At 37.9% G+C, this 19,003-nt stretch overlaps 1 protein-coding gene across 1 annotated transcript in view; it reads right to left on the bottom strand.

The window, feature by feature from the left end:
* Positions 1 to 16,354, bottom strand: part of EPS15 (epidermal growth factor receptor pathway substrate 15) — a 52,373-nt gene extending 36,019 nt beyond the window's left edge. The window contains exons 1-3 of the mRNA XM_006147245.3: positions 16,101 to 16,354; positions 1,308 to 1,469; positions 632 to 829 (exon numbers count right to left, since the gene is read on the bottom strand). Of these exons, the coding sequence (XP_006147307.1) occupies positions 632 to 829; positions 1,308 to 1,469; positions 16,101 to 16,271 (531 nt within the window). The 5' untranslated portion in view covers positions 16,272 to 16,354. The remainder of the gene's footprint in view (positions 1 to 631; positions 830 to 1,307; positions 1,470 to 16,100) is intronic.
* Between the last annotated feature and the right edge of the window lie 2,649 nt (positions 16,355 to 19,003).

Raw genomic sequence — 19,003 nt, 5'->3', positions numbered from 1 at the left:
TCAGATCTCATACAGCCTACCATGATTCAGATCCCCAGTGCTGGCTTGAAAAACACACTGAGTGTGTGTGTGTGTGTGTGTGTGTGTGTGTGTGCGTGTGTGTGTGCTCAAAATCCTGACAAGCTGCAAAAGTGGAGAAGGACTGACCACCTCCTACTGGGGCATGCTTTCTCCCTCCCTCTGCTTCTCTTTGGCAAGCACATGTGCCCTCTGGAGATTAAAAAAAATATTAGCAAGACTTACTGAGCATTTATATACAAACACTATACTAAAATGTCTCTTAGGTTTTGCCTCACTTAACCTTCACAGTAGCACTAAGTAGGGGTACTGTTAATTCTCTAATTTTAAAGACAAAGGATCTATACTAAGATGTTCAGCTTGTCAGTGGCAGAGCTGACACACCTAAACTGCACTAGTCCACATTCTTCACCGTTACTTCAATGATAATCATCACATATACAAAATGTTATGATAGTTTTTATGTCTAAGAGGTGACAAGAAATCTGTTTCTATAAAATGACTAAGAATAGTAAGCTAGTCAGAGGAGAAAGGCACAGTTAGAAAGTACTATTAACAAAAAGGATATGTGATGATTCATTTGAGAATATTTTTTTGCTTCAAAAAGACTTACTGAACTGATTTCCTGTTGTGAATCTTGTAGGTGCTGCTGAAGAGGTTCCAGCTGAGCCTTCCCTGATTCTACACTCTCCTCTAATTCTGCTGTTTCTTGCTGTAGACGGCTCAGCTCTTCCTTGGCTTTGGCCAGTTCTTCTTCATAAGAGGAGATCTGAGACTCTTGATTGGTTAATTCAGCTTTCAGAGACGAGATCTATAATAACATGAAGGTGAATGAGAAGAAAGGAGGACTAGGAGGTGTCACCAAAATGACCCCATAACACAATACATTTATTTCTTTAGTTTACTATTTTAGTGTTTCTTGATCTATGCTTTTGGTAGAGAAGGATAATCATTGGGATAGAGGAGAACTGAAGGCATAGGTATCATATTTGCAAGACAAATTTGGAAAAGCAGAGTACTGGGTTGTCAGGAATGTCATGACACGTTTTTGCATAGAAAAAGAGAAAAATATGTCATGATGTTCCTGACAACCTAACATTACGTGCCTTTCTATTACCACTAAAGCAGGTCTGTGATTCCCGAATGAACCTTGCTCCATTTTCCTCACAGGCCCAGCTGCTGACTAGACTGACACCTCACAATAACAAAAAGTAGAGAATGTTTTTATCTTAAGCCGGGAAAAGCAACTAAGGTATAGATGTGGGCAGCAGGAGAAAGCCAGACTTTACCAGCTGGGCCTCCTCAGCACACTTCTTTCTGACTTCCTTGAGTTGCTCCTCCAGCTGGGCTTTCTGCTCATCCAGCTCATCAAGGAGGTCCTGTACTTGCTGTTTCTGGGCCTGTAGTTTTTGCAGGTTAGTATTTTCCCTTTGAACTTCATCTTGAAGATCCTGAAATACAAGAAAATTAACCTATTCATTCTCTTTGGGGATAGAGGGAGGCTAAGTTAACAATTTTTAAGTTTATATTAAGGGAAAACAAAGTCCTTTTATTACTGAATATGTTGTGTTAGTAAACTAGAATACTCACAGCTTCAAATACAGTCTTTATTAAGGACCTCTCCTCTAAACTCCAGAATTAAATATCCAATTTGTTTATTTAAATCTGTCCTTGAACGTCTGATGAGTTTTTCTAGTGAAAAAAAAAAAAGGCAAAAACAGGACTCCTGGCACTTACCCCTAAATCTTCTCCCTTAGAGTTTCGCTGGTCAAAAATTACGGCATCTTTTTGGCTCTTTTCTCACATTTCATCTTCAATCTGTCAGCAAGTCCAGTTCCTTCAAACTATACGTAGAAACTAACCAATTTCTTCTCTTCCCACCCTGGCCCAAGTTACTCCTAACTCTTTCCAAGATTCCTGCCTTCTAACTGGTGCGTCTGTTCCCATCCCAGCTACTTTCAGTGTATTTTCAGCACAGCATCCAGTTTTATCAGATCATATCGCTCCTTTACTCCAAACCTGGCTCCTTCTCACTCACTGTAAAAACTAAAGTAGCACTCTGTGATCCTGTCTCCCAATTTTACTCACTACTGCCCTTTTTTTTGTTCGATCTATTTCAGCCACAGTGAAAAATTTCCTTAAATGCCAACACAATAGATAAGCATGAAAGACTCTTCCAGTGCTAACATTCTGTGACCTATGTGATCACAGCTTCATGGCGGTGAACTCCTTAGTACTTTATCATTAATATACCAGTATGCCTGAGTTTTTTCATGCCTACATGTTTAACCTTCCCTGTTGCCTGATCCATAGTCAAATATGGAGATGTAGCTTTCTGCACAGAAGTGTATATATATAGATGGCTCTCTATATGCACATGGCATTGGCTTTCAATAAACCCATGCCGAGTGTATAAAGTGACTTCAATTTTTATCTCACTAAGTCCAATAACTTCAAGTTCTTCTTTGACTTTCTCTGTACACATCCTACAGAGTCTACCTTAAAATATCTCTTTAAGTTGTCTTGCTTTCATTCTCTCACCCCAGATTTACTGTACTACTGGTTTTTCCACCTTCATTTCTTCCTATCCCAAATGTTCAAATTTCTTGAAAAAATAACTTACTGCATAAAAGATTTTCTTAATCACTATTATTTCTTAAACAAGTGATTGTTCCTTCCTATCTGTAGAACAAAGCAAAATTTACTGCAAGGGGCCAGAAGGTGGTGTGCTGGTGAAGGTGCTGGACTCCTACACGGCTGACTGTGGTTCAAGTCCTACACCTGGTGGATTGCTTCCTCACTTTCTTTTTCTCTCTTAGTGTCTCTCTCTGGTCAAATTAAGAACTAATGATAAAGACAGATGAAATGAAATCATTTTTTAAAAAAATATTTATTTATTTAATTTCATTTGTTATAATTATTATTTTTTTTAATTTGACCAGAGAGAGAGAGAGAGAGAGAAAGGGAAAGTGAGAAAGCAAGCCACCAGGTCCAGGACTTGAACCGCAGTCAGCCATGTGGGAATCCAGCACCCTCAACCACCACGCCACCTGCCAGACCCTGAAATAATTTTTAAACGTTGCTGCAACATGTATTAAAATTTCAAATTTAGGCCCTAAATTAGACTTCCTAAGTAAGGACTAGCTAGTGACATGGTGGTTGAGACACATGGGTCCCATATGGCCAACTGCGCGGTTCAAGTCCTGGACACTGCACTATGAAAAACATACCAGGCACATGTGTGTGAGTGCCCTAAATCCTGAAGGGATTGAGAGATGGAGGATTAGAGACTGACTGCAGCCTGATTACCCCCCATAGGGGGTTGCTTTCTCATCTTCCTTCTCTCTCTTTCTCTGTCTCTCTCTAGTGAGTGCATGCATCCTCTGGCAAAAAAAAGTTTTTTAAATTTTCCTTCTTTTCCTCATAATCACCTGTGACCCGGTAGTAGAAGACCCTTTTAGACCATCAACATACTTCCATGTCCCTGCTCCTTTCCTAAGTTATTTCCTATCTTCAATATTTTTCCACAATATCAGTATCTAGAAACACACTGTTCAGTATTAAAGATCCAGCCAGATTTAATCTTCTCTGATTCATGGCAGGCTTCCTTTACCTGTGCTTTTTTTTTTTTTTGGAGAGGTTTTTGCTATAGGGCGCGTGCACTCGTCAGATAGACAGAGAGATAGAAAGTGAGAAATCACCCCCCAAGGGGGATGGCCACGCCGCAATCCCTTCTCCTCCATTCTCCTCTCGGGATCTTGGGCACACATGCACACGTGCCCAGCATGAGTTCAAGTCACCAGGTCTGGAACTCGAACCGTGGTTGACTACATGTGAGTCCAGTGACATAGCCATTACGCTAACTGCTGGTCCCTACCGGTGCTCTTAAAGTTGTTTGCATCTCACCTCTATTGTCAGACTTGCTATACTGTATCAGGGTTACCTCTCAATCATGTAACTGCTGAAGGACAAAGCCCATGTTTTGTTCTTTAATTTTCTAAATCTAGTACAATGCCTGCCGAGCACATTCCACATTGCATTAGTTATACAATGACTGTAACTATGATAGAACCTTAATATCTGGATTAATGAGAAATGTGATTGACAAAAAGAAAGGACTTACATTCTTTTAACATAATGTGAAAAGTTTCATTCTGTATTTAAACTATAGCTGAATATGAATACCGGCCTCAAACTGACCTGTCATATTTTTAAAATTTAAGTAATACCTATATTTCTTTTCTTTTCTTTTTTAATTACCAAAGAGAGATGCACAGACAGACAGAGGGAGAAAGTAGCCCTGAATGGGGTATGGTCACATCACGGTCTCTTCTGCATTTCTCCATCCTGTTGGGATTCTGGGCATGTACACACATGTGCCCAGTGTGTTTTTCAAGCTGCTGGGGCAGGGATTCAAACCATGGTCAGCCATAAGGGCTCAAGCTCCCTTTTTCATAGGTTATGGGACAGGCTCAGTAATACCTACATTTCTATATTGATTCAGTATTTTTACAGTCTATGAACCAAGGCTGAATGACATTTAAAAGTTCCATCATGTAGAAATAATCTTTTGCTTTAGCACGTCATGATGGCACATACTGTTCTTGTGCTTACTAAGCTTACTATTTGTTTATATTATACTATATGCCATTTTACCCTCAGAAAAGCAGAGTAAAAGCTTAACCTGAACATATTAATAGTAGCCTAAAAACTACAGTGGTTATGAATAATTCTTGTAATTCAGCTGTGAGATATTTTAAAGTATGCTACCTTTAGATCTGAAGTAATCTTGTGAGTTTGGGAATATACTCCATCGTGAAATCCTTATTTTGTTCATAGATTTTAAAACATTTAATTTTACTTACTATTTTTGAATTTGACCAGAGAGAGAGAGAGAGAGAGAGAGAGAGAGATAGAGAAAAGTGAGAAAGCAAGCCACCAGGTTCAGGACTTGAACTACAATTGGCCATGTTAAGATTCCCGTGCCTTCACCACCATGCCACCTGCCGGCCTCTTTTTCATGACAAATTTAAAAACTACACGTAACAATTTGTTGGTCCCAAAAGCATTTTTTAAAAATCATCTTTCCCTTCCATTAAAAATGGTTAGAGGAGGGGGGCGGGCGGGGTGAAAAAAAAAAAAGGGTTAGAGGAGGGGCCAGCAGATGGTGTAATGGTTACGCTGCTAGACTTCCACATAGTGACTGCAGTTCAAGTCCCAGACCCAGCAGCTTAAAACGCTCACCAGACATGTGTGTGTGCACACCCAAAATTCCAAGAGGAGAATGGAGGCAAGGGACTGTGGCATGGTCACACCCGCTGGATGGAGGTGATTTCTCGCCTCTGTCTTTCTCTGTTTCTCCAGCGAGCACATGCACCCTATCACAAAAATCTCTCTCCCAAAAAAAAAAAAAAAGAAAAAAAAATTTACGGGTGATCTATCCCTATCAATAAATATTCTAGTCTAATTTTCTAGCTTCTGTCACATCTCAAAGAAAATCTAGGCCTTCACATCTCTAATAATATCTAGTCCCTATACTCAGATATCTTTTATTGTAAATCTAGTAAAGGACAATACAATTTAACTTAAAAGAGTCACATAATATAAAAAAAAGTCTAGTACATTGTGCTGATATTAAAATCTGAATATAAAAGAATATAAAACTGTTTATGGGGCCAGCCTATGGCACAGTGGTTAAGAAGGCTAGATCCCACATGGCTGACTGCATGGTTTGAGTTCTGGACCGAAAGGTCTGAGAAATAAACTGGGTGTGTGTGCATGTGTGCCCAAAACCCTGATGGGAGGAGGAATGGAAAAGGGACCGTGGCACGACCATTCCCCATAGGAGTACTCTTTCTCATGTCTACTCATGCTCTCCCTGGCAAGTACACACACACTCTGGAAAAAATTTTTTTTTAATTTATTTAAGTTGGAGAAAATAAAGCAAAGTATTAACAATAGCTCTCTCTAGAATAGCTCTCTTTTTTTTAATACTTTCTTATAGCTTATAAATTTACTATTATATAAATCCATATTACTTTTATAACAGGAAAATGTCAAGTTTGCCATTTTTTTAAAAAAATATTTATTCATTATCACTATCATTATTGACTATCTCTCTCAGAAAGAGAGAGAGAGAGAGAGAGAGAGAAGGAAAATGGGAAAGCAAGCTACCGGGTCCGGGACTTGAATCACAGTCAGTCATATGGGAGTCCAGCGCCTCAACACTATGCCACCTGATGGCCCCAAGTTTGCCATTTTTTAAGTATCGCATCTCTGGTGGTTTCATATCAATATAAAAATAGTCTATTTTAAAGAATTATTTAATTTATCATTATTATTATTTTTAATTTGCTACAGGACATGTGCACTCACCAGAGAGAGAGAGAGAGAGAGAGAGAAAGTAAGAAAGTAAGCCACCAGGTCCAGGACTCAAACTGAGGTCAGCTATGTGGGAGTCTAGAGCCTTAACCACCACATCACCTGCTGGCCCATTATAAATATACTCTGATGCGAGGCACAGCTGTGGTAGCACATGCTGGTGGATGCTGGTACTCAGCAGGTTGAGGCTACGTGGAAGACTAGGGCCCAATTCCTAGCACACATTAAAAGCCAGGTATGGTGGTATGCTTCTTAAGTCTCCGCTACTCAGGAGACTGAGGAAGGAGACCACGACATAGCAAGACTCTCTCTGAAAAATAAGAATTAAAAAAATGTTTTTAAAAAATCTGGAGTCAGCGGTGGCAATGCTCTGTGAGAAGGACCCACAGGGGTTCATGTCCACAGACCTCTCTGAGTATGCTAGGTATGTGTGCACCCACAATCCAGGGCCAGCTGAAACCGAGGGTGGGTAGTGGCATCAAGACCCTCCTTGTTGGGAGGGCCTGCAGGTGGCATGGTGGTTAAGGGTGTTGGACTTCCACATGGTTGACTGCAGTTCGAGTTCTGGACCTGGCAGCTTGCTTTCTCACTTTCTCTCTCTCTCTGTCTCTCTATGCCCCTCTCTAGTCAAATTAAAATAAACAAGTAAACAAAGTTAAATAAAATATTTCTTTAAAAATATATAAATAAAAGACCCTGTTGGGGAGCTGTCTGTCTCTCCCTCTCTCTGGTTCATGGAAGAAATAAATAAATATATTTAAAGATATTCTGATGGTTACTTGTTTAAAAGGTAATATAATAAACACAATTGACTTTGCATCACTAAAAAATAAAAAATAAGTATTCTGATGGGACTAAATTTCTATATAAGAACCACTAATAACAAGATCAATGCTGGTTTCTTTTAATAAACTGAACTATTTTTCACAAATAGCACCTTTAGTAAGCTGCTTAAATCTAACCTAGTACAGGTTTATTTAAGAGCAAAGGGAATAAACAAACTAATATAATATTTACTTGTTCCTGCCCTTTCACAGAGAGCAAATATATTTTACTCAACTCTCCCAAACTCACTGTATTTTCTCATTTCTTTCCTTTTTCTGTAGTTTGCTACAGAGTATGTGCATTCTCCAAAGAGAGAGAGAGTGAGAAATCACCTTCCAAGGGAGATGGCCACTCCCCAATCCCTTCTTATCCATTCTCTTCTTGGGATTTTAGGCATGCATACACATACCTGGCATGATTTTCAAGCTGCCGGGTCTGGGACTTGAACCACAAAGCCAGCCATGAGGGATCCAGTCATCTTAAACTCCAACTGCTGGCTCCTTTTGCATTTATTAGCTGCAGTAAGATTCCTGATGGTAGCGGCCAGCAGATGGCGTAATGGTTATATCACTGGACTCCCATGTAGTAGACCATGGTTTGAGTTCTGGACCTGGTGGCTTAAAATTCACGCTGGGTGCATGTGCATGCGTGACCAAAATCCGATGAGGAGAGTGGAAAAGAAGGGATCATGGCATGGGCACCTCCTTGAGTGATGCGGTGATTTCTCGCTTTCTGTCTCTCTGTCTCTCCAGTGAGCACACACGCCCTATAGCAAAAAAATCTCAAGCTGGCAGATGGCATGGTGGTTAAGGGCACTGGACTCTCACATGGCTGGCCACAGTTTGAGTCCTGGACCCAGTGGCTTGGCTTGCTTTCTCACTTTCCCTCTCTCTCTTTCTTTCTTACTCTGTCACCCTCTGGTCAAATTTAAATAAATAAGTAGAATAAAGTTCAATAAAATAATTCTTAAAAAAAAAAATCTCTCTTAAAAAGAAAAAGATTCCTGATGGTAACACAAAAAGTACAGGCCATAAGTAAAAGGTTATTGAGAAAAAACTTCAGTGATATATTTCTTTTTAATTTTTTTTTAAAGAATTACTTTATTAAAAAGAAAGAAAGAAAGAAAGAAAGAAAAGAAAAGGGACCAGCAGTTAGTGTAATGGCTATGTTGCTGGACTCCCATGGAGTCAACTGCGGTTCGAGTCCTGGACCTGGTGGCTTAAACTCACGCCGGGCACGCGTGCGTGCATGCCCAAGATCCTGAGAGGAGAATGGAGGAGAAGTGATTGCAGCATGGCCATCCCCCCCAGGGGGTGATTTCTCACTTTCTGTCTCTCTCTGTCTTTCTGGCGAGCACACGTGACCTATAGTAAAAACCTCTCCAAAAAACCTCTTTTATTTAACTTTATTTATATATATTTTTAAAATTTTGGCAGTGTGTGTGTGGGGGTGGGGTGGGGTGGGAGGAGTGAGAAAGTCAGCCACCAGGCCTGGGATTTGAACTGTAGTTGGCCATGAGAGGGTCCAGAGCCCTTAACCACCATGCTAACTGCTAGCCCCTCGGAGACATATTTCAAACTGAATAGATTTTCATATTAAAATTCACTGTAGGGCTGGCCCCACACTGCAGTGTTTAAGCTCTGTGCATTAGGAGCCAGATCCCACATGGCTGACTGTAGTCTTAGTACCAGCCTTGGTACCTAGTACCAGCCTTGGCTCGCAAAACATGCCAGGCACATGTGCCCAGAATCCTGACAGGAAGGAGAAAGGGGAGGGAAAGGAGAAATGGAAGAGAAAGTACTGTGGCATGACCATGTCCCATTGAGAGGTGTTTTATCTTCCTCCCTCCCTAGGTCCCTCTCTGGCAAACACATGCACACTGGCAATTAAAAAAAAAAAAAAGAAATTGTGGGGCCAGCAAGTGTCGAGAAGGTTCAGGTGCTGGATTCCCACATGGCTGATCATAGTTCGAGTCCTAGACCCCAGGGCTTAAAAATCAAGGCCAGCAAATGACTTGGTGGTTAAGGACACTGGACTCCCATATGATCTACTGCAGTTTGAATTCTGGACCTGGCAGCTTGCTTTCTCACTTTCCCTCTCTCTCTTCTCACTCTGTCTCTTCTGGTCAAATTAAAATAAATAAATAAAGTTAAATAAAAAATAATTCTCTAAAATAAAAATAATTAATTGAACTTAAAAAAAAAAGAAAGAAAGAAAGAAAGAAAGAAAGAAAGAAAGAAAGAAAGAAAGAAAGAAAGAAAGAAAGAAAGAAAATCACACTGGGCACCTGTGCATGCATACCCAAAATCCTGAGAGAAGTATGTAGGAGAAGAGACTGTGGCATGGCCATCCCTCCCCTCTGCCATCCCCTAAAGTGAGTGGCTGAAGAGTTTAGCAGAAGTCTTTCCTAGTTCTGCTTTGTTTACCCTAATTATGCTCACCTGCCTCCTGGCCATCAACAGGAAAATAAAGGATAGTAGCAATTACTGGATGACAAGGATGAAATTAACAAGACTAGCCTAATGCAGTGCCAAAGTCTGTTTTTATGAAATACCAAAATAAAACACATTCAAAATTCTTAATAAGGGGGGAAAAAGAATGCTTAAGCTGAGGATCTTGTCTTTTTTTCTTCTTTTTTTAAAGAGAGGGTCTCACTATATTGTGATCCTCCTGCCTCAGTCTCCAAGTAGTTGGGACTACAACACAACTGGCTGTTTAAGGTGGGCCAGGAATTAACACAGGCTTCCCATGGGGCCTCAGCCTGCGGAGTAGAATATCAACCAGCATGTGTTACTGTGGTTGGGCCTCTTGGTTTTGTTTAAAAAGAAACTTCAAAGAAAGAATATTTTTTTCTAGAAATTCCTCAAGTTACTGAAAATAACAAACTCATCCCTTCCATGTCCCATGAAATATTATGTGGTAGTGGAAATAAAATTTAAACAAATGTATGCATATTAAGAGGGTAAAATAATTCATTTTAGCAATGCAAGTCAGATGCACAATCTAATAATTAAATCTATGAAATATTTTTCTTTCTTTCTTTTTTTGGAGAGGTTTTTGCTATAGGGCGTGTGAGCTCGCCAGAAAGAGAGAGAGACAGAGAGACAAAAAGCGAGAAATCACCCCCCGGGGGGATGGCCATGCTGCAATCCCTTTTCCCCCATTCTCCTCTCGGGATCTTGGGCATGCACGCACACACACCCAGCGTGAGTTTAAGCTGCCGAGTCCAGGACTCGAACCGTAGTCGACTACATGGGAGTAGAGTGACATAGCCATTACGCTAACTGCTGGTCCCCAAATCTATGAAATATTAACATGGATATGGTCACATCTGTTTCATAATACAAAACAAGTAATAAAAAGGGCACTAACCTATGAATACAACAATTACTTTTTTAAAAAAAAACAAAGCATATATACAAATACTTATGCTAGTATATCCACACAAGAAGAATTGTTAAAGAGAATAAGGGAATTTTAAGTACTTTGGTAATCTCACAGAAAGTGCTAATTATTTGATTAAAAAACAAACAAAAACCCAACGAAATTCTAAAGACCAAGCTCAAACTAAAAATAATCAGGTATATTCATTTTGTTAGCCTAACACAATATAAGTTATAAAATTATTTTTATTAAATTTTTCCGCTTTATTCATGACAGGGCAAGCGCACAAACCTAAGAGTAAGAGAGAGCGAGAGAAGAACACCCTCCACAGGGTCTATCATGCAGTGATCCCCTTCTTCCAGTCCTCCAGCAGATCTGGGCACTTGTGCAAGGGCCTGGTATGTTGTGGGCAGACTGGGTGGGGATTCAAACCATGGTCACCACATGTGATGAGCTTCTCTTGACCAACATATTACTACTGCACCATGGAGCCAGCCCTAGAATTATTCTTAATATTTAAAAAAGTATTCACCAAAGTGCAAGATGTTTAAGTCAAAGAACAAAAGGAGCCTGTTAAACTAGAGTGGTATCAGAAAATCCCACTAACAGCCTGCCTTTATTTCCCAATCATATGCTTCCCAATGTGTTCTAAAGAGCATTATGACTAGGAAAAGAACGTTGAGTTCATGTATCTAGTTTTATTTCCAACTAACCTAAGTAATTCTTCTTTATCTAAGAAAACCAGCTAGGAGAATTAAAACAAAAAACCAAAATGGACAATTTCTGAATTACTGAGTCTTTAGGGGTGAAATACAAATAAACAGGAGCTTCAGTTGCATGAGGGTAGTATGAATGAGAGGAAAAAGTCTGGCTCCTTGTGATATCTCTGCGTTTCCAATCCTTTCTGCTGTCATTTCTATGTGTGTCTTATCCTATTTTTAATTTTATGCACAAAATCAAAGTTTATTCATTTCTATTTTGAACAGTTTCCCTAAATTTACCTCTATCTAGCAATATGCTATCAAATACAGTGGAAGATAGGATCCAAGGCACAATTTCTAAGTTCAAGGAGCTCACAATATGGGTTAAAAGACTGAAATCTACCTATACACACACTAATGCCAAACTAGCAAGCACTATAAGGTAACATACAGTATATACCATGTAAGTGGACACATATTCCTCTGGGAGTTCCAACACAGAAGAGTGGTGTAGGTGAAAGAGACAAAGAGGGAGAAAGTTAGAAAGAAATAGTAGAATTTTTGTGAGTGGATTTATATAAGCAGGGAGGTAGGGAACATTCTAGATCACAACAACAAATGGAGTGAGAATAAGACAAAGAAAATATGTATATGGCACACAGTTCAGTGTTAGGCAATATGAAAACACTTTAAGAGAGGAGGATTTGTATTTCTTTTTTTTTTTCCTATCCCTAATATATCTGCAAGGTATAATGTTTTTCTGTAATTAACAGTAGCAGCGAGCAGATGTAAAGATTTTCACATATGAAAGTCATGATACTAAAATTAATTTAGAAATAAAAGCAAGAGAGAGAGAGGATGGGGTAAGCACTTATGACCTGATTTTACATTTTAGATGTTAGGTGATAAGGGTGGCAGTAGCGAAAAAAGAAAAACACTGATAAAAATAGGAAAGTTCAATCTTGATGCCATTTTTTTTCAACAAGAGCATTTTAGACATATTGACTCTGAAATGACAAGCACCGAAATGGTTAACTTGAGATGTGGGGCTAGAACACAAGAGAGGTAAGAGCTTAATAAACATTTGGGAGTCATGAGCTTACGATGACAGGAAGTATGGAGAAGGAAGGAAAGAAGGGGAGACGAAAGACACACAATCTGTCCATCTGTCCCTGGCAAAGGCAACAGAACCAAAGAGTCAGAGAGGTGGGAAAATATCTAGGTGAGTACAACCTAAGAAGGCAGTAAATAATACAGGGAGGACCAACAGTTTGGCCTTAAGATTATTGCTGGCCCTGGGGAGAAAAACAGAAAGGACAGGAAGCGGGGAAATGGTCACACAAAGCAATGAAAGAGAAAAGTAGGTTGGCAGCTCAAGTGGAAGCAATAAACACCCCCCGTCACTCGCTCACTCACACAAACACTCTCTCTCTCTTTGTAAAACACATTTTCAAAATGGGGATTCTTATGGGCAGAGAGTCTTAGGTAAAAAACAGAAGTCAGATATGAAAGTGCTTGAAGATGAACAGAGGTATATAAAAAGAGATGACTAAAGGGTGTAGAATAATCAAACTAATCACAACATTTACTGAATATTGGGTTGTCAGAAAAGTCATGATGCATTTCTACACAGAAAAAATAAGTCAAGACTTTTTGACAACCGATACTTACTGGGTTTCAGTCACTCTGTGAGGCACTTTACTTGCCTTACCTCGTATTATTATTCTATCGACTCCCAACTGTTTGGTGTTTTCATTATCCCACGTTACAGAAGAAAAAACTAAATTACTAACTTAGGATCACAAACCTAGAAAATGGCAGAGCCAGGAACTGAATTCAAGTTTATAAGATACTAAACTTTTGCCATAAACCTAATTTTTCTATAAGCACACATATGAAGGTGAATCCCTAAATATTTGTTGACTAGTCAGAAAAGTTTAGTAAGATTGTACATAGGCAGTTTAAGGTAGGAAAGAATGAGTCTACATTCTCCTCCAAAATTAAAAAAAAAAAAACAACCCACACCATAAACATTTATGATAAAATGGCCTGTCACAATACAATTGTTTCCCCTTGGAATTGAATAATATAGGGCCTAAATTTTCCACAGGACTTGATAATCTAATAGTTTATCTCATACAGGCTAACAGTGATCATCTCACAAAATAAATTTTGAACTCCTTTCTTGGAAAAAAATCTTGAACTGAAAGTTTTTTAGATGGTTGTTCATTGGAATACAGACAGGAAAAAAAAAACATTTAGGAATTAAATATGTAGGTCTTCAACTTTTAACTGAATTTCGGAGACTATAGAAATACAAAACAAAACCAAAAAAACACTTAAATCCTTTCTGGCTTTGAAAATTTGGTTTCTATGCTTGAGATATGAGCTTATGTAATCACTATTTACTAATATGGAGATATACAAGAATAATCAGAAAAGTCAAGTTTGGAGTAAATACTCAATGGTAGGTCCCAATTCCCTTACTTCTTTTCTCCAGCATCTTCATTTTGGCATTTCTTAATTAGTACCTCCATTAGAGAGCAGAGTCAGAAAGATGCAGTGAGGTATACTTTCTTTGATTCTGTTATTTATTAATACCTCTAACAAATTTCCTCTTGATAGAGAAACTTAAAAATAAGTACTAAGAATTGGAATGAGTTACAAATTTAATTATCCAGGTTATTTCTAGTCTGTGCCTTATTACCAATGGAATTTTATCATTATTTATTTATTTATTATTACCAATCAGGATTTTCTCAATAGGTAATAAACTCTACTTATTATCACTTTTGGTACACTGTTTTGAGCTTCAAAAAAACTGAAAAAGATGACTAGAGTGAAGAATTTTAATTTTCTGTACATGTCGATTATGCATGTCATTCCTAAACTAGTGTCTCGTTATAATGCATAATACAGAGATACCTGTATTGGGGTGGAATGAGTAATGAATCTACTAATCAGAGCTTTAATTACTCCAGTGATCTTTTTCCATTAATTTAAATTCATTACTACCTGGTCTATCCTAATAATGCTCCAAGATACCCTATACTTATAGCACCCTATGCAGAAAAATTCAATAATCTGAACTTCCTGTGCCAAACGTATTTTTTTGATTTCTCATAAGAATAATATGAGACAATGCAAGTAAAGTGCCCCACAGAGTAACTGATAACTGGTGAGAAGTTGGTAACTGTTATGATTATGTTCATTAGGTTAAACATAAACCTATCACCTCAAAATAAGGATAAGCAAATCACCGAGAAATCACTGACAACAAAACCTGTAATTTTAAGAAACCAAATATTCAAAGATAATCCACTTGACCTGAAAGGAATAATGTAAATTTTAGGGCTCTTCTAAACTGGCTATGTAAATTTATATCCTCAAAAGATGCAGCAGGGAAAAACCAACAGGTCGATATTTTCAAACAAAATATCATCTATGACAAGACCTACGTACTTTAAAACAGTAGCTGGCTAAATTTAGAAGCTCAATTTAGAATTCATTAGTAACTATATTTCTTCAGATTGAGAAAACCTTTGTAGATTATTTTATCTATTATTTTATCTTATTAAACATCTTAAAATATTTTCAGCAATAACTACTTAAGTCTGTGACTCTTTTACTATTCTTAAGAAGCTCAAAAATTGCACAAAAATAATGTAATTCAGGTGAGTTACCCTCCTACCACCATGCAATCTCACTGCCAGAAAGAGAAATATATTAGTGTTTATCTCCTTACCTTCCTATTCCCTTTAAGAAAATTCTAGTAAATATAATAAATAATTTCTCAGAGAACTTACTTCCAACAAGAAGTCTCTCTGGCTTCTCAACCCTTCAGTAAATCAGCTTCCCCACCCTAGCATAGTCCAGTAGACAGACAATCTCTAAAGAATATCTCACGTCAAAACAAAACAATGACTCTAACATTTAGAGCTTTCACCTACTCAAAACTATTAGGACAAAAAGGGAAATCCAACATACCAGTAATGCATTAAGAAATGCCCATCCATGATCTCTTACTAACAATTGCAACCAGTGCTTCCACATCCAACCTCCTGTATGTGCAAGTGTAGCATTCAGGAAACGGTCCCCCAATAACATGGCCACATGCACTGCTTACTGCTCTAAATGAAACACTGCTCAATGTTATGTATTTTTAATATGTGAAACACCCGTTTGTATAATTTCCCCCAAATAAGCTGAGGTTTTATGATCTTTTCTATTTGTAAAATAAAACTACTTAATACAACATTTAGTGAAAATGAATTAAACCTCTTTATGCCAAAGTTTGAGATATCCTGGCTACTAAGCTATTAATAAAATGCTATTTTAGATTGTTCTGTATCATCTCCTACCCTACTACTGTTATGAGAAACAGTCCTTTAACATACTAAATGATCTCCAGCTAAGGAAATTTCACATGCATGAAAAAGCAATTTGGTTTTTCATGAAGATGATGATGACATGATCTCACTTAATTTTACTAGTGTTAATATTCACACTGCAAGTCATTCAAACTTACCTTTCACGACATAATATGCAACTAAGTACCATTTAAAAAACTAGAAAATCTACACTCAAAAATACTGCTTTCTCACTGCAGTATAATCTTTGCAGGCCAGAATTCAAAGCAAAAATAACCATTTTGGAAAAGATAAACATTTAAAGCACATAAATATCAGGTATTCCTTTGACTTAATATCACTCCATCAAATAGCAAAAAATCCTATATATTTATAATGACCCTAAATAAGAAATGGAATGCTGAATATATAGTTTACTTACTTGAACCTCGCTTGTCCTCTGTTTGATAGTATCTTCTTTCTCCTTAAGGTCCTGTTCCACATTATTCTTTTCCCTAGAAGACCAGCAAACAATGCAAGAATATTTGAGAACATCAGCTACAGCTGGTATGGTTATCCATCCTCCTAATCCTGAATCGCTTTTTAAATACATAGTGAAACATTCAATTTTTAAGTGAAGGGCAGATTTTTCTACCCTCTTTTAATTATTTATGGAATAGAAATCAATATAAGCTCTGTTTGTAAAAAAAAAAAATCGCTTTCTCACTAAAATGTGGTGAAAAGAGAATAGATTAAAAAAGGAAGAGGAGAAAAATAATCAATGAAATGCTAAGGTTTCACTGATCTCACTGTTGCTATGGAAATACTGCCCAATGAAAACTGCTGGTGAAGAAAAGGAGGAGTTGCATCAGCTTTGTAAGCTTAACCCTTAAGTATCACTGTCAAATTAAATGAAAATGGCTAATAGAAATGGTCAACAATATTAAGGAAAAAGATATTTACTAAAGTGTTAATTTCCCCTTAAATCACTGGTATGCATCATTTTTAGAATGAGATAACAGGGGAAAAGGATAAAACTGTAAATACACAATTTGCCCTATTAAATACCACACTGGCTCTAAAAATCTATTTTAGGGCCACATATCAAATTCGATTGACTAAATAGATAAAACAATGTATAGTAAGTAAAAGAAAAAAAATAATTGAAGCAGTATTTATTTCTTCTACTGTTCAAATTAAACATGCTGGGAACCACTTTTACTTTGAAACATCATTACCCAAATTTTTATATGCTTCTACTAGAGTTGGGTTCCTATGAATGAATACCAAGTAACCTCAGATCCAGAATTACAAAATAAAGCTATTTCTTTTGATGCAACAAATTAACTGCCCATTTATACTGAAACCACACACTCACTTCTCTTTACTTTCTTTCCTACAAAAATGAGAGAAAAAAACTATAGGATTCTGCAGCAATATATTTTTGGGATGAAGAGAAAAGTAAAAGAAGGCAACATGGAGAAGGGAGGACAGAATTTAAGAATTCCTCCAAACTAGTATTGCAGAGTTATTCCTTAGAGCTTCATGACTGTTTTTCAGTCTCCATTCTAGATGTATGTAAGCTTAGGCTCCATTTAGCTCTAGCATAAAAGTGAGAAAATTAAACTACAGGAGATACTTAAGGGACAACTCTGCAGGCTTCATTTCTATTTCTCACCTTTATGAAGTAAGATTTTTAATGTGAACAAAGATCAACTGTTGGGGCATGTAGGCACAATGTTATGATTCGTATGGAAGAAAAACAGCAAGTGAATGAAGCTATTTGCATACCATTACTTTTAGAGATACCTGACATGGCCAAAGAACTCACTAACCGTTTGTCAGATGGGTTGCAATGTGGGTCCTGGAGATTTTAACCAGTCCTTTACCACATGAATCACTGTTGCAGCCCGTTCCTTCCATACCTTAATCTATTTATTATGCAAAGGTGACCCCCCCACCTCCAAGTCTTATTGAATTATGTAAAATCAAAAACAGAAAAGCACAAGGGGAAAAAATCTGAAAAATACCCCACAAATTCTGCAACCTCAATCCTGGAAATTTTTTTTCTTTCCTCCTTATGTGAGCAGATGAGTGTTTTCGGTCCTGCTGCAGCATGTCAGAGATGTCACATGAAAATCTACCCCTTCCCCCCATCTCAAATCCTCCGAGGCATTCCACATTAGGTCAGTATCAATTCAGCTCCTTGATAACAGAAATATTGTAGAAAATATTACACAGTATCATGTGGCAGATGCATATACCTATAAGCATGTTTATACTAATTCTTTCTGCTCTGATGTTAATTTGAAAAGTGTCTGCTAGACGATCAACTGTGTATGCAAGAAAATAGGTTTGCAAGGAGACTGTGAGCTGACTTAAAGTAGCCAACACAGAAGAATGGGAGGACAAAGGAAAGTAGCTCAGTTGGTAAAAAAAGAAAAACAGGATTACAAAGGACTCTCAGCTCTAACTAGCAAATAGTCTATGGGTAAAATGGAGGAAGCTTGAAGAGCACACATTTCTCTCATAAATGGGGGTTATTAGGGGTGGTAATATCTCCAAACAGATCCTAAAGGCCATTCCCAACTAAATATTGGGGATCTCTAAACATTATTTCTACTTAGTGCACAGATCAATTAAATTTAACTTTTGATTCATGTTTATCTAGTAAAAGTCTGATCTCATGATAATTCCTTTTACTATCAATACCAAGAATAGGGCCCAGCAGTTGGCATGGTGGTTAAGGGCTCTGGACTCCCACATGGTAGACCGCAGTGCAAGTCCAGACCTGACAGCTTGTGTTCTCACTCCTCCCCTCGCTCTGTCCTTCTCTGGTCAAATTAAAATAAGTAAATAAATAAAGTTAAAAACAACACTGGGAACCAGCAGTTAGCGTAATGGCGATGTCGCTGGATTCCCACGTAGTCGACCGCGGTTCGTGTCCCGGACCCGGTGGCTTAAAACTCACGCCGGGCGCGTGTGCGTGTGTGCCCAAGATCCCGCGAGGAGAATGGAGGAGAAGGGATTGCGGCGTGGCCATCCCCCCTGGGGGGTGATTTCTCGCTTTCTGTCTCTATGTCTCTCTTTGTCTGGCGAGCGCACGCGCCCTACAGTGAAAATCTCTCAAAAAAAAACAACACAAAACAAAAAAACAAGTATATAAAGTATTAAACAGAAAACTTTAAAAAATTAAATGTTCAGTTATATCATTCTTTATAAAATATAATTAGGACTCAAAACCTGTCCTATTCATAAGACTAAAAAATCAAATAATATTCTCATTCACTTAGATTACAACTTTAGAGATATCAAATTGTTATTTTGTTGTCTTATAATCAATGG

The sequence above is a fragment of the Tupaia chinensis genome, unplaced genomic scaffold (genome assembly GCF_000334495.1).
Source record: "Tupaia chinensis unplaced genomic scaffold, TupChi_1.0 Scaffold000207_1, whole genome shotgun sequence".
NCBI classification, from domain to species: Eukaryota; Metazoa; Chordata; class Mammalia; order Scandentia; family Tupaiidae; genus Tupaia; species Tupaia belangeri.
Note: the sequence above shows the minus strand (reverse complement) of the source record. Positions and strands in the feature narration are given on the sequence as shown.